The sequence below is a fragment of the Sinocyclocheilus grahami genome, unplaced genomic scaffold, assembly GCF_001515645.1.
Source record: "Sinocyclocheilus grahami isolate Dianchi unplaced genomic scaffold, SAMN03320097.WGS_v1.1 scaffold42.1, whole genome shotgun sequence".
Taxonomy (NCBI): Eukaryota; Metazoa; Chordata; class Actinopteri; order Cypriniformes; family Cyprinidae; genus Sinocyclocheilus; species Sinocyclocheilus grahami.
In genome coordinates, this window is record NW_015505221.1 from 2,395,554 (window position 1) to 2,411,678 (window position 16,125).

The following is a 16,125-nucleotide window of genomic DNA, read 5'->3' on the forward strand; positions in this document are numbered from 1 at the left end:
AAAAAAAAAAAAATTCTATTGATTTTGGATTGAAACATTTTCTTGTGAAATTTGCCCATTTTAAGCAATTTTCTGAAATCCGTTATGAGGAGACAGTGTATTATGGTCTTACTTGTGTTCAAAAAGAATAATAACATTTGTGTCAACACAGCCTCCCCCATGACTTCCATGGTCATGTGTGCGGACCATCCCGGGCTGACCTTTAACCTTAGCTTGGTGAGAAATGAGCCGACATACAACCAGCCAATGCAGCAGTGGACCTTCATCTCTGACTTTGCTGTAAGTCTTTAGGGTGTCTGACGGTGCGATTTTTCTTTGTTCAAAGCAAAATCTGCTCTGAATACTATATGTTCATGATTGGATTTGTCGTTATTGGGTCCCTTTACTGTCTCTTCTGATTCAGTAAGTGTTGACTTTCCTGCAGGTGAGGGATTACTCAGGAACTTACACGGTAAAACTGGTTCCCTGCACAGCTCCTCCTGGTATTGAATACAGCTTCCGTCCTGTGTGCCACCCCAGAGAGCCGATTACCTTTGATCTGGACATACGCTTCCAACAGGTCATTACTGAAGCACAAGCACTCATCAAAAGGGTCACAGCAAAGGCTGTATAGCTGGGCTCAGGGCATTCCTGTCTGTCTAGTACGCTGTGAGTTAACATTACAGCTTACAGGAGTCATCTTACATACCTCTTTGCAAAGCCTGCCTCACAGGTTTACAAAACAATCCACTCTGAAACAGGTCAGTCTGATTTGATCAGTCACCTTGTTAAAAAAAAACACTTATTTTAAAATTAATCAGACCTACATGATGTTCCACTGCCAGGAACAGCATTTCTTTGGCAGAATGCCCACACATTTTACTCATGTAATTAAATAATGCAAATACCAACTGCTGTAATGGTATCTTCTTCTTCTGATTGTTTAGCAAAATAGTATCCATCTTTAAATTGCTAAACTGAAATTAGTGGATTACATAAAAGATCAAGTACCACTCAAAGGTTTGGGGCTGGTTAGGTTTTTTTGTTTTTTAAAGAAGTCTCTTAAGGGTGTGTTTATTAGATTAAAATACAATAAAACAGTTCTATTGTGACATATTGTACTATAAGTAACACAAATAGTATATATTAACTATAATATAAATATATTATTACAATTTAAAATAACGGTTTTCTATTGTAATATATTTAAAAATGTAACTTATTTCTGTGATGCAAAGCTGAATTTTCAGCATCATTACTCCAGTCTTCAGTGTCACACGATCCTTCAGAAATCTTTTAATATGCTGATTTGGTGCTCAAGAAACATTTCTTATTATTATCATTGTTGAAAACAGCTGTGCTGCTTAATTCTGGAAATAATTTTCAGGATTCTTTGATTGATAGAAAGAACAGCATCAATTTAATGCATTCTTGCTGAATACAAAATATTAATTTCTTAAAATAAAGTCATACTGACCCCAAACTTTTGAACAGTAGTGTATTTAATTTATTGATTTTTCTAATGCTAGTTTTATTATAATTATAATTAATTATAAATTGTATAAATTATAAAATCTAATTTTTTTTTAAACTTTCATATTGTCTGACTATATTTGTACTGCTACACTGTCAAACTAAATTCTAAAATTCAAATTATATAATAAATATTAATAATATAATATAATTTGCTAAATATGACCCCTTCGAAAGCTACTAAATTTAAGTGTTAGCTTTAAGACAGATGAGAAAATCTAACATATACCCAATATTTTTAGCGAAAAGTAATGTTTGTTGTTGATTTTAGGTGAGTGATCCAGTGTCAGCAGAGTTCAGTCTTAACACACAGATGCTCCTGCTTTCAAAGAAAATTCTCTGGCTGTCAGACGGCTCCATGGGCTTTGGTCAGGAGAGTGATACAGCTTTCTCAGAGGGTAAAATGCTACAAACAGCACTTCATTCTTATGTATTTTACCCCTGTGGCTTAAAAAAAGATTTGTAGTATTTGCAGTATGACACCTCTCCTTATTTATGGTTGTTGCATTCTTTAGGAGATGTCATCTATGGCCGTGTAATGGTGGATCCTGTTCAGAATCTTGGAGACTCGTTCATCTGTAACATTGAGAAGGTGTTCATGTGCACAGGGGCAGATGGATACATCCCAAAATACAACCCTGACAACTTTGAGTATGGCTGCCTAGCTGATTCAGCATCTCTTTTGTACCGATTCAAGATCATTGTAAGTGTGAACACTGTTTCATATAGCCCAAACCAAAAATAAAAAGTTGCCATTGTAGATTAGATATCCAATATCATGGATTAAATCATTTTATTTTAAAGGCAATTTTTAGGTAGAAAAGTATAAGAAAATATAAGGCTTTATATAAAAGTTGTAATATTCATTTATAAAGTATAAATTAATCTTATTTTAGTATTGAGATATTATTATAGTTTTATTAACATTTTGAATTAGTGTTTATTTTTCTATTTTTATTTTTAGTTAAAGTTTTAGTAATTTTGGTTAGTGTTTTTGTCATTTTATTAGTTGTAGTTTGTTTAATATGTCTATATAGCTTTTTTATTCATTTTTATTTAACTTTTAGTTATTTTAGTACGTAAGAAAACAACAAATGCTGCCTTATATATAAAAATACAAAAGTTTATTTATATATATATATATATATATATATATATATATATAGTTAAAGTTTATTAGTTATTATTATTTAAGTTAAAGTTTATTTTATAAAGTTTATTTAATGTAAAGTTTTTGTTTTGTTTTGTTTTGTTTTGTTTTGTTTTGTTTAACGTCTTGGGTTATGCATGCAACCATGGTTCCCCGAGAGGGAACTCTCACTGTGTCCTCTAGTAGACACTTTGAAGAATGCCGACAGCAGGACCGTGTCTGAAGTATAAGAGGGCACCTGCCAAACACATCACCAACTTTGTTGTCCTAAGGAGATGTGAAAACAGGCAAGCCTTAGGCATGGCGAGGGGACGCAGTGTCTCGTTCCCTCTTGGGGAACCTCGACGTTCCCCTTCTAGGGAGCTTGTGCTCCATGCTCTAGCAGACACTTTGGGGAACATAATGTCCTCTCAGCCATGCAACGGTGCATGCCTGTTCACCTGGTGAGAGAGCAATAAAGGAAGCGATAGACATATACCGAACCTTCCCTCAAAATGGGGAACCCAGCCAATCAGGAGGGACATCCAATTAACAAAACTAAGAACACAGCTTTCCTCAGAAGGCTATGTTACAATGAGCCAAAGCAGAATGCAGGGTCCAGGGGGACCGCCCACTTAAAAAAAACCCTAGAAAGGGGGGGCCACCCCTATCTACCTGACTGAGCTTAAGGAATAAAGGAAGAAGACCATTTATTAAAAACCCCAAGGGGAGACAGAATAAGACTGAGATTGTTGTTTTAATCTCTTACTGTTGTTCAAACAGTTCAGACTTGTGAAGACACGATCACTTTTGCTGTTATGTTACATTATCCAACATCCTATGAAAGAAATGCACATAAATCGGTAAGAAAATTCATTCTAAATGTATTTTGTACATCTCTGTAACATTTCATCTGTGACAGATTTATATTATGCATTTGTGTTTTCTTCTGTATACTGACCTATCGCACACAATTACACACATCAGATACAGTATGTATAGAAGCCATAAGATCTTCATATAGTATGCGAAACACTGACTCATATCCAATAATACTCATGAAGCTCATTGTAAACTGTAGTAATTTAAGAAAGTAACAGATTAACGGTTTCATTTAAATAATTAGATATTTCCAAAGCTAAATATGAGCCACTGATGAAGTATTTCCTGTCAGCTGATGACATTAACATATTGCATTTATACAGCTCTATATAAAATATGTCCATATCCAGTAATATCTCATAACTTCACTGAGGTGGCAGTGAATGGGTGCCGCCAAAAATGAGAGTCCAAACAGCTGAAAAACCATCACAACAATCCATAAGTAATTTACACCACTCTAGTCCATAATTTAACATCTTGTGAAGCAAAAAGCTGCATGTTGGTAAGAAATAAATCCATCCATCACAACAGTAAGTTTAAACAAAATACAAGTCCATAATCCATAAAAACGGTTCTTCCAGTAAAAAAGTGCTATCCTCTCGAATCAAAATTGACCAAGATATTTGTTAAGAGCTGTTTTAGGGCGCTTTGGCTTGTAAACAGTGCTTGATCTGTGCAGATTTCTTTTGTGATTCAGGCAAGATTACTTTTTTTTTTTACTGAAGAACCAGTATAAATAGAGAACTCCTATAGGCCACAAACAATGGTTTGAAGTTAAAAACGTCTTGATGGATTTGTTTATTACAAAATTGCATCTTTTCCTTTAAGAGTACCACTCTTTAGTGCAATGACAGCCACACAAAAACTCAAATATAACAGAAACTCTTCTAAATCTCCAACATAACTGAACATTAAACACTTGTAAACCTTTCCTTTCACCCAAAACCACAAATAACATTTAATTTCAACATACTCTCCTTAATCACTTGTCATAACACTGACCAAATAACTTGCACAAAGAGGTTCTGACTCGTGTGAAATTCTTTGTGTGAACTGAAGTCAGGAAGTCAAATTCAGTGTGAAAACTAAAGAAATGGGTCACAGGTCTGTTTTGACACCGCGTCCACAACTGTAAACACTGTTGTTATTTATGCATTTACAAAATTGTCAATTTCATTATTCTTATCAATATGTGATTTTTACTTTTGAATAATTACAATTTTGCCACTGTGACGTTATTACTTGATGCCTAATGTAACATATGGACCCTGAATTAAAAACACTGACAACCCAGTCTCAACCTGCTTCAAGTTAGCTTATCTTATGTGTTTTGTGCTTTGTATAGAAACTTGAAGAGGATGTTCATGTGGTGTATGCTCCTGTCACTATATGAGAAGGTGATCTTAATTAAACCTTTTCTAGTATCCTCGTCTTCACCAGGAATCTCCTGCGACAACTGCAGATTCTAAGTCTATGGTTGAGTTTTAGGATTGGTGAGAATCACCACATATACCTGTATGTTGGCTCCAACAAAAATAATGCAGATGATATGAGGTGAAAACTTTGGAGTTTTGGTTCCTTGCCGCTGTCGCCTCTGGCTTGCTTCGTTGGGGACACTTCATTTCCAGCGATATCGTTGACATGATTGCAAAGATATTATTTAAACTGAGCTGGATGTTGACATCACTGAATTCAATGATGAACTGTCTTTAACTGAAAAATTAGTGTTTACTATTGTCATTTTGCATTATTGACACTATTTTCCTAATTAATGCTGTTCAGTTGCTTTGTCACAATCTGTATTGTTAAAAGCGCTATATAAATAATGGTGACTTGACTTGACTTGACTGTAAGTAAGTTTTTTATATATTTAAAGAATTTGCCACTGACGATTCAAACGCGAGTTTTGAGCAGTGTAGAGTAGCACTTGTTGTTTGTCATTTCTCCGATCACAAATGCAGACAGAGTTTTATGGTTTTATGGAGTTTAAACAGCAGGTATAACAGCTCAGTACTATGAGCAAGACAGAAAACACAGACAAATTATTTTATGCATTTTTTTTCCCTTTTCTGTTACTAACATACAATTCATAAAGTGAAATAAAACTCAAGGTGAAAATTGTGTGACTGCATGTGAAGGTGATTGTGATGATCTCAGTTATATGTAAGATGACTGCATTTCTCATGGATGATCTTGAACAGCCTAATGAACATCATACAACCAACTTCCTGATTCTGTACATTCATTCACATGTACAGTAGCATCTTACTTAGACCCTCTTCATGAATATTAGCCATTTTAAAAGCTGGAAGATTAATTTCTTTTTCCAATATATAAGTCTAATGTAACTATATAATCTATGTTATATACTGTAGCTATAACATAAAAACAGTAAACAGTCAGCGGGATGAAAGGGTTGAAGGCCACTGAGTTTTTTTGTTTTTGTGCTTGGTTGCTTAGTGGGTGGAAATGTCACACCTTCCTTTACTTACACCAGATGAGAGTTGCCCAACAACACCTCTCATTATACAGCTAGCATTCAATTATTTTACAATAAAATTTGGGTGGGGACAAATATTTTTGGGAAATATAATTGAATACTGTGTGCACAAAGGGAACCGTTTTACCTTTATTAAGCCAACCAAATACAACCTTTGAAATCAAAAACAACTTCTAAATCAAATAAACAAATACTAAAGTTTAAACAAATTCTGAATCCTAAGTCATTCTTACGATAATTTTGTTGCTATTGTTTCTCTACCTCTTTGTCAGAAAAATATTCTCATCATGTAATTTTTAGATTAAAGGGTCTTAAAAAGCTCATAACAGCAGGAGAGGAAGAAACTCTTCACCTACAAACTAAACACACATGCAGTGAACAAACACTCTCGTCTACAAGATGTTTGTCCACCAACAGATCAAACCACATTTCTGAAAGCCCACCGCAGCAGTTTCCAGTTTGACTCAGAAGCTGAGCCTAAGTAAAACTGGTACTGTTTTAACATTGGTTCCACACACAGCAATTAAAAAATCTAATAAATATATACAACCATTTAAAATCACAAGGGTTAGGCTCAATTTTTCTATGAAATGTAGTTCTTTTAATACTCTGCATTATTCTTCTACTTTTAGTCATTTAACAGTCCAAGAAGAACTATCTTTCAAAAAGTGTATGTGAAACTGATAAAAATAAAACATTTCATCCATTAAAAACAGTTAAAATGAAATTAAAAACAGTCTTAATAAGGGCCAGAAGAACTATAACATTATCATATGCAAAAACAGCATAAGAACTAGGAGGGTCAAACTCAGTCGTGGGTGGATTCACTTATAGGTTGAGGGTTTTTAGTGAATAGTTTGATTTGATCAGACACTGAACAACTGAAATGTCTCACTTGTTTGTTTTGTTCTGTTTTTGCTGGTGGAGTCCGACTGGTAAGCTATAAAATCATTTATCTCTGCACTCAGAACTGAAAATAAGACTATTGCGTTGCTTTATTCAGATTTCTGTATATTCTCATGTTTTGCAGCTCATCTGCCTGTTCCTAATGTTACCAGAGACTCTTCACAAAATCTTTCTTCATCATATTGTTCATTGGTGTGTTCAGTGTTGAATGTGGGTCATGTGACTCTCTCCTGGTACAAAGGAAACAGTTTATTGTCCAGCATCAGTGTGTCTGATCTCAGCATCAGTCTCTCTCTACCTCTGGAGGTGGAATATCAGGATAAAAACAGCTACAGCTGTGTGCTCAACAATCCCATCAGCAACCAGACCACACATCTGGACATCAGCAAACTCTGTCACACATGTGCAGGTATGTCAGCAGTTTATTCCCTGAGTCGATCTCTGTCTTTTGTTGTAGATTATATTGACACATTGACTTACATTAATGATTATTGTTACAGACTCTGTGTCTCTGATAGTGTTGGTTTCTGCTGCTGCTGCTGGATCTCTGTTGATTGTTGCTGCAGTCGGGATCTTCTGCATCTGCAGGAAACACAGAACAACTGATCAAGAAGGCAAGTGTTACTTACTGCCTTTCAGAAGTATTCTAACAAACACTAATAAATATAATTTTTTTTGATAATTATCATAATCATAATTTAAATGACAATTATTCTCATACTCATATATAAACTAATGTGCTTTTTTGCCATTTCTGTAGATTCAACTCATAAATGTCTATATCTATTTGACACAGAACACAGCACTTTACTTATCTCAGTCATGCAAAAAACCTGATTCTTCACTACTTAGACTGCATCAAAACACAATGAAAATACAAACAGTACTGCAAATCTACATTATCTCAACAATTAAACTACATTTTATGGTAATAATCATACACGTGTAAAGATGCAGCTCTGTTGGAGTACAAATGAATAGTTTTTATGACAATTGCAAAGAATGCAAATGCTTTGAACATCATGTCTGCATTTGATTTATTAATAATCTAAGGAATGTCTCTATAAGTTTAAAAATTAACACAACTGGAACAGTTAAAATTAAAGTTGTTAATGCTTTTTGACGAAGTTGCACTTTTAAATATTTCATTGCATACATTAATGATTTAATTTTGACAGCCCTAATATTAACACCACATACTGTACGTTATGAAGAAATGAATCCAGCTAAGATTGAGTTTTGTTGTTTTAATGCATCTATTGGTATTGCTATTACTAAAACAGTTGAGACTTGTGATGAAGAGATCACTTATGCTGACCCCACATTCCACAAAAGAAAAGCACAGAAATCGGTAAGAGAATTTATGTTATGCGTCTCTGTATAAATTCAGCAGTGAGTCCGAATTAGATGTGTGTGACTGTTTTTTTGGGTTTTTTTACACACAACACCATATCCAATTTTTATAAAAGTCATAAGATCATCATTCAATGCCAGAAACACTCTAAAAACAGTAACTCTGAAAGAGTGAAGGATTTCTAAACTTCATCAACACTACACTTCAACTTATATGTTACGAAATCTTCACTCAGTAGAAATATCACATATTAGTGTATGAAATAGAATTTATTATTGGAATGAACAAAAAGAACAAGTGCAACTCTTCAGCACAATGGTGACCACAAAAACTCAACAACGCAGAAACTTAACTTAAATTATCATTTTTTTTACTGATGCACATGCTTCATGTAGTGCAAATACAAAAAGATTGTGTTGCATTTTACAAATTTAAGTGGACTGATCATGTTTGTTTTGAGCGGTGAACAGTGTTTGTTCGTTTATGTTAAAATGTCTCACAGGAAACTGAAGCCTTCATGAAGTGAAAGTCACAATGATGCACGTTTCTTCTGGTTTGCACGGCAGTCCAAAAGCAAATGCATTTTTTAAAATCAGTCAAACCTGCTTTATAACAGCACAGCTTTTTTTGTATCTCTGTCTGCTCAAAGGGTTACACTTTTATCAGTATTATATACTCTCATCTCTTATTGTGTGTGTGTTTTTTCACAGAATGTTAAAAAGGAAGATCATGTTGAGTATGCACCTATTGCCATGAGAAGATGATCAAACTTAAATCCTTCTCTAAATACAAGAACTCTGAAACCTCCTGCAACAACCTCAGTTTCAGAGTTTTGGGATTATGTGGATCACCACGTTGCAGCAGGATCATGCTGAAGCATGGGAATTAAAGATGGATACATGAAATGGTCTCCTCCAATGTATTTGTTTTGTAGTACAAAGACTTTTAACAGATCTAAATCATATGGCCCTTTGGAGAATTCTCATGTTAGTCTTAAAGACACCATGTGTGTAAATATCATTTCAAAAAACTGCAAAACGTAGATGCAAAATGCTCACCAAAAGCAGTGGAGACCCTGCTGTGGTCTCATTGATTCACATCTGTACAGATATATGGTTTTATCTGTTGGACAAACAGGTACTGCATGAGCTTGTATCTGCTAGATCTTTGTTTGTGTGAGAGTCAGTGTGAAAGTGTGTTTGAGGTGTCAATGGCGTGTGTGGTTGAAAGTTTTTCCATTCCGGCTCGTATGAAACCATTTGACTTCTGCTTTAGAAAAAGGAGCTTCACTACATAAAATACCAAATCCGACAGTTATATTTAGCTGCATTTTAAATTCCCATTTTTCTGATTTTGCCATTGTTACTGCAATGTCTTTGTAGGCTTGTAGCATTACACCAAAGTCATAATGATCCCTCTATGATCTAAACTAAACTCCTTCCAGCAGGTACTAAGACCCAATGATTAACACTATAATGACAAATTGATGACAACAATGACATGGTTTCATATAAGAGATGCCGTATTGGACATCCCCTATAAAGCCATTCTTTTTTCCATTTATTAGAAATAAGGTCTGTAGAGGTGTAATGTCACACATATCCACAACGCTGCAGTGGAATAGTTTCATACGAGGTGTACATATAGTATGGGATGTCCCCAATAGGTTTTGATAATTCGTTTTTTGGTCTTTGACATGATGTACACTGTACTTCTCGTAGTTTTATAACATTACGGTTGAACCACTGATGTAACATGGACTATTTTAACGATGTCCTTACTACCCTTCTGGGCCTTGAACATGTCAGTTGTGTTGCTGTCCATGCAGGGTCAGAAAGCTCTTGGATTTCATGAAAAATATAATAATTTGTGTTCCGAAGACGAACAAAGGTCTTACAGATTTGGAACAACATGAAGCTGAGTAATTAATGACAGAAGTTTAATTTTTTGGGTGAACTAACCCTTTAAAAGTATACAAGACAAGAATGTATAACCTACTTTACTAGAGCACCATCTAGTGCCATAACTGAGAATTCATCTTTCCAAAATTAGCCTTCACCCTCATCCAATATATAAATACACAAAAAAACTTTTAAAATGACAACTGATTAGATATGGTGTTCATATTGCTAAGGATCAAGTTGATTAAGTTGCTGCTTGGGTCAAAGTTGAATCCTAAAATGTAAATGATGAAAGTTAAACCCACGAATTGAAATCACATTCCAAAAAGTAGACAAATTAACAATATAAATGAATTAATGTTTGCTTATTTAAGTTTTTTTTCTATAACAGACTCATTTAATGACAAACACAGATTTCAATTACAAACTCAGTTATTACAGTATATTTAATAGCATTTGTCATATGTGCAAACAAACATTGTTCAAATTAATTTCCATTACAAAACAGTTGTTATATGGGCTGAACTTTACAGATTGTTTTCCTTGGATAATACAAAAAATAAAAAAATCTGAATAAGTGACTCTGGGAACAGATCTCATAATCTACATCAAACAGGATAAACCTGAGAAAGAAACAGATGTTTGCACAATTAGAAGCCTTCTTCCATTGTTCAGCCAAACAGATGCTGTTTAAAACTGGGGTCAAACATACATAATATATAATTATTTGCTGTTCTTTTCCTGTCCTGGAATGTGGTGAAAGAGTCCAGACTGAGCATGCAGAACATTCAAGGGAAGGTGATTATTTCAATCACACAGTGATTATATTCTAAAATACAAACACACACACACAACTTATAATTGAAATATATATAATGGACAGATAATGTGAAGTAATAAAGTAGTGAGCTTTACCTTAAGGCAACAGGAACTGAACAAAGAAAGTTAATGCACAAACTTGGCAGTAAAAAAAAAGAAAGTGTAGCATTCCAAATGCTTAAAGTATAATACTTTCCAATTTGCAACATATGTTGAAACAAAATAGACGGAATAATGCATTTTTACACTTTTCAACTATAAAACATTTAGTACAAACCAGCAAACATCAGAATTGGTACCGAGTAGAACCACCTCTCTGTGAGTGTGACGACAATTTAAGTTTCTCTTTTTCCACTCCTCTCTTTCATTTCCCATCTAGGTTACCCAAATAATAATTAATGCTATGTGATGTCCCATTATCAGCAGTCATCAGTTAAAACGCATTCTGATAAGGGAGTTGAGTGTTTTACACCATTCTCCTGTAAGAAAACAAATGATCAGAATTGATGATTCAAATCAAAATAGTGAAAGTAGCTGGTAAAATCACAAATTATAGATTATAAACAGATAATAGAAACAAAAACAAAAATGTAATCTGGCTAGAGGTAGAATGGACATTCAGTCTTCTGAACACAATAACATGTTACTGTAAATATTTTTTTTTCTGTAAATGTATCTCATTATAAGTTAATGTTCTTCAGGGAAATAATTTGAAGTCCAACAACAAATATTTATGTGTTTTATTAATACATATTTTAGTAAATGTCTTGGTGCTCCTTTTTTTGTTGTGCCTCATCATATGGTGAAGCCTTTTATGTTTAACCATGACTTGCTTGCTGATAAAACACACTTTTTATGAAATAGAAACAAGTGCATTTCATAATATTTACAAAATGTTGAATCCATTGGAAATTAATGCACAATAGTCTGATTGCCTAAAGCTTCTAATCATGGCTGATCACACCATAAATTAATCTAGAGATCCAAAAACGTCATAATATTTTTGTTTACTAATACAATAACATGATATGACATATACATTTAAAAGAGAATTCCACCATATTCTTTTAACAGTATGTTTTTAATTGCTGTTTCTATGTAATAATTTCTGAATGAAACTACATACACTCTGAAATCTCAGACAGACTTATAATTGTGAGATTTGCAGATCTCACAGAAATCAATATGAAAATTCAGTTTTGTTTTTTTTTGCAAAAAGAAAGACAGTGCACATATAGTATCTCACCTCATTGTAACTGTGCAGCCTAATGATGCCTGTTTCAACAACAACAAATTAAATTAAACACAATAATTAGGTTAATTGGAATAAATCTAATCTTGTCAAATTAGCTGTATGCAATGCTTGCCATTTCGTCCTGCTTGTGTAGATTTCCTGTGGCGATAGTAAATCACAGCAGCAGCTGCTGCAGCAGCCGTAAACAGCAGAACAACAACAACAACAGCATATATTCCTTCTTTAGCAGCTGAAGACACTATTGAATCTGGAACAGCTAAAGACAGACAAGCATTACTTCTAGAGATTGACTAATATCAATTTTACCAATAGCTTTGACTGATATTTACACTTTTCTAGGTCACCAGTATGATATTGATTTATTTCATAAATCTGGTGGATTTTTGATGAACAGCAGGTAAAACCGCAACAAGAGACAGCAGCGTTTACAGGACAGCTAACTAATATTATGCCTTTCTGTCATTACCAACAATAGACTTGAAAATGGTCAAATTCATAATGTAACAAAACTCAATGTGATAAGCATGTGAAGGTGACTGAGATGATCTCAGTTATATTTTAACACTGAACCAAAGCTCACTCTTTCTAACAGCCCACAATGAAATCCTTCACTGGGTTGATTTACATATTTCAAACGGTTTTCTAAAACTGCAAAGGAATGTGCAAGGAATGGCTAATGATACTCACCAGTGACAATAACGCTGAATATCTTGATGATACTGATTCTGTTGCTGCTGTTGATCTGTAGTTTATAAAGCCCAGAGTCTGTGATTGTGGTGTTTCTGACGGTCAGAGATCCAGACTGACTAACCTCCAGTCTGTCTCTGAATCTTCCATCAGGATCTTCACACTGACCATCTGTACAGGTTTTATTGGGATCTCCTGTGATTTCAGCGATGAGAGTGTCATTAAAATACCATTTCATAAAATAATTCAGGTTTTTAACTTCACCAGGACCTAAAGTAACAGATTCTCCCTCCTTCACTGACTTTCTCTTCATTTGATCTTGCTCAGGAGCATCTGAAACACAAACCAACAGCTGCTGGAAGATCTTTTTGAGGAGAACACAGTATATGAGTGAACTGTGGAATCCTCTTTACTTTGTCTAAAAACCAAAATGTATCCTAAATTTTGCTAATAAGCATTTTTTTATCAAATCCTCTGCACTTTGGATTCCTGATGAACTAAGAAAAATAAACTGAGTAACAGATGCATTTAAACAGACAATAATATAACTTTCATCTTCATCAGAAGACTAAATTATCCCATTAATAAATAATCAATGGAAAAGCAATGTTTTGAATCATACTGAAATAAAGATATATTTAAATATACAAATTCCACTTCAACAGTAAATGTGCGTTTGACAAAATTACCTGTATATGAACTAATATACAGATAAAGAGAAAACCACAATGTCACGGCAACATTTTAATGTACATGACTTGTTTTTACACATAATGACTTACCATATACAGCAAGAATGGAGATCTTTTCACTGATGCTGTTGCTGCTGATGATACGTAGACGATAAAGTCCAGAGTCTGTGGTTCTGATGTCTCTGATGGTCAGAGATCCAGTCTGATGATCCAGCTTCAGTCTCTCTCTGAATCTCTCAGTACCTTCTTCACACTGAACATCTGTACAGATAAAACTGAGATCTCCAGTGATTTGAGCTATACGAGCATCATTAAAATACCATCTAATCTTTTCTTGTTGATTTGTTTTAACATCAGTGTGTAGAGTGACTGAATCTCCCTCCATCACAAATGCTGACTCTTCTTCTGTATTAATACTGAAAAAACCTGAAGAAGAAATGAACAGTTATTATAAGCCGATCAAAATGACAGGAACATGCTGTGAAAAATGCCAAATGCTTCACCTTGAAAGTAGATGCGAGTTGACCCCCCAAAGACATTTTTAGTTTAATAAAAGGAATAGATAAAAGGAATTCACATGTTCACGAGAGTACACAATGCATGCATGTGGTGCTGCTGACACAGCCTTGTTTGCAAGCAGAGGAATGCACACATATGCATCTTGGTACTTTGGTGAACGTGTGTTGCAGACTGACATGGAAGAGAATAAATTGTTTAATAAAGACATTACTCGTAGCTTCATAACATTATGGTTTAATCACTGATGTCACATGGACTATTTTAACGATGTCCTTACTAACTTTCTGGGCCTTGGTAGTTGTGTTGCTGTCTATGCAGGGACAGAAAGCTCTCTGATTCATCAAAAATATCTTAATTTGTGTTCCGAAGATGAATGAAGGTCTTACGGGTTTGGATCGACATGAGGGTGAGTAATTAAATGTTCATTTTTGGGGGGACTTTCCCTTTAATTTAGACCAAAACACAAATGCAGCTCTTTATGAACCAAAACTAACTGCTAAGACTAAAAACAAATCAACTTTAAATCTTACTGAACTAAATTAAAGCAATAAGTCTGTTAGGCCATGGCTTACAGTGATTTTAAAGCAGCCAAGTGTGTCGCTAAGCACAACGCAGAGCCGAGTGCCTCAAACTTCACAGGGCTAATTGCTTTCATAAAATAATTACTTCATATACCTGGCAAGATGTCATAAAACAAGAATATTATAATTTCATAATTTAAATTTTGTATAGCAATATAGTTCAGGAATGTTTAGAAGAGAGGCTACCAAGCAACACAGATGCGCAGCAGCATAAACGTAATGACTCACCATGCACAGTAACAATGAAGATCTTTACACTGTCTCCGCTGTTTCTTATCGTCTTTAGTTTATAAACTCCAGAGTCGGTGGTTGTGCTGTCTTTGATGGTCAGAGATCCAGTCTGAGGATTCAGCTTCAGTCTGTTTCTAAATCTCTTATCAGAATCTTTACACTGAACATCTGTACAACGATAACCGAGATCTCCACTGATTTCAGCAATGAGAATGTCATTAAAATACCATCTCAACTTTTTTTGTTTGTTCGTTTCAACACCAGAGGGTAAAGTCACCGATTCTCCCTCCATCACAGACTGTGACACTCCATAATATGTACAAACACCAGGCACACCTGAAAAATAAATTAAGTTATTATTAGTTAAACAAAATTACACAACAGCAAAGTGCTGTGAAAATGTTCTTCTACAGATAGTAGGTAAAGAAATATGTCTGGATTCATAATGTAACACATGCTAACAAACAGCAGAAGAACATTGATTCACACATTTACTCATTAGACAAGAGTCTCACGGATTGCCTTCACTAAATGAACAACACGCAACACACATCATGATTCATAACACAGTTCTGCTCATATGTTTACATACCCTTTGCAAAATATGCAACATTTTAATCATTTAATCAAGTAAAGGCATCTTTTTATATTATTTATAGCACTGCCCTGACTAATCGACCTCACATAATAAATGTTCACATATTGATCACAAGACAAGATTGAACACAAATGAAAAAAATGTGCATACGCTTGATTCTTAATACTGCATGTCATTATCTGGATGGATGTTCTTTGTTTTGTGCTAGTTGTTCATGAGTCCCTGAGCATTTAAAATGCTCACTGTTCTTCATAAAAGTCCTCTGAAAAAGTGACGCTCTAACATTAGCACGCTCTATTCTATTTCTGTTCTATCTGCTTTTAATTATTCTTATTTACTCAAAAATATATATTTTAAAGGGGTCATCGGATGCAAAATTCACTTTTACATGTTGTTTGAAATGTGTCTTGGCAGTGTGTGTACACAACAGACAATGATAAAAATCCCCCCAGAGTTTTTTTTTTTTTTTTTTCCAATCCCGATAAATGATAACCCCTTCCTCAAATCAAGCCATTCACAGATTCTTGGCTGTGTGACGTCACACGTACCCAAAATTTTA

General features: G+C 34.4%; 2 protein-coding genes across 2 annotated transcripts in view; one reads left to right on the plus strand and one right to left on the minus strand.

Moving 5' to 3' along the window:
• The window catches only part of LOC107582282 (FRAS1-related extracellular matrix protein 2-like), an 88,930-nt gene extending 86,516 nt beyond the window's left edge, over positions 1 to 2,414 (plus strand). Inside the window, exons 21-23 of the mRNA XM_016268049.1 lie at positions 1,784 to 1,910; positions 2,028 to 2,215; positions 2,409 to 2,414. Coding sequence (XP_016123535.1) covers positions 1,784 to 1,910; positions 2,028 to 2,215; positions 2,409 to 2,414 — 321 coding nt within the window. The remainder of the gene's footprint in view (positions 1 to 1,783; positions 1,911 to 2,027; positions 2,216 to 2,408) is intronic.
• Positions 2,415 to 11,219: 8,805 nt separating this feature from the next.
• The window catches only part of LOC107582254 (uncharacterized), a 7,741-nt gene continuing 2,835 nt past the window's right edge, over positions 11,220 to 16,125 (minus strand). The window contains exons 2-7 of the mRNA XM_016268028.1: positions 14,966 to 15,304; positions 13,728 to 14,063; positions 12,946 to 13,278; positions 12,371 to 12,514; positions 12,250 to 12,278; positions 11,220 to 11,482 (exon numbers count right to left, since the gene is read on the minus strand). Of these exons, the coding sequence (XP_016123514.1) occupies positions 11,423 to 11,482; positions 12,250 to 12,278; positions 12,371 to 12,514; positions 12,946 to 13,278; positions 13,728 to 14,063; positions 14,966 to 15,260 (1,197 nt within the window). The 5' untranslated portion in view covers positions 15,261 to 15,304 and the 3' untranslated portion in view covers positions 11,220 to 11,422. The remainder of the gene's footprint in view (positions 11,483 to 12,249; positions 12,279 to 12,370; positions 12,515 to 12,945; positions 13,279 to 13,727; positions 14,064 to 14,965; positions 15,305 to 16,125) is intronic.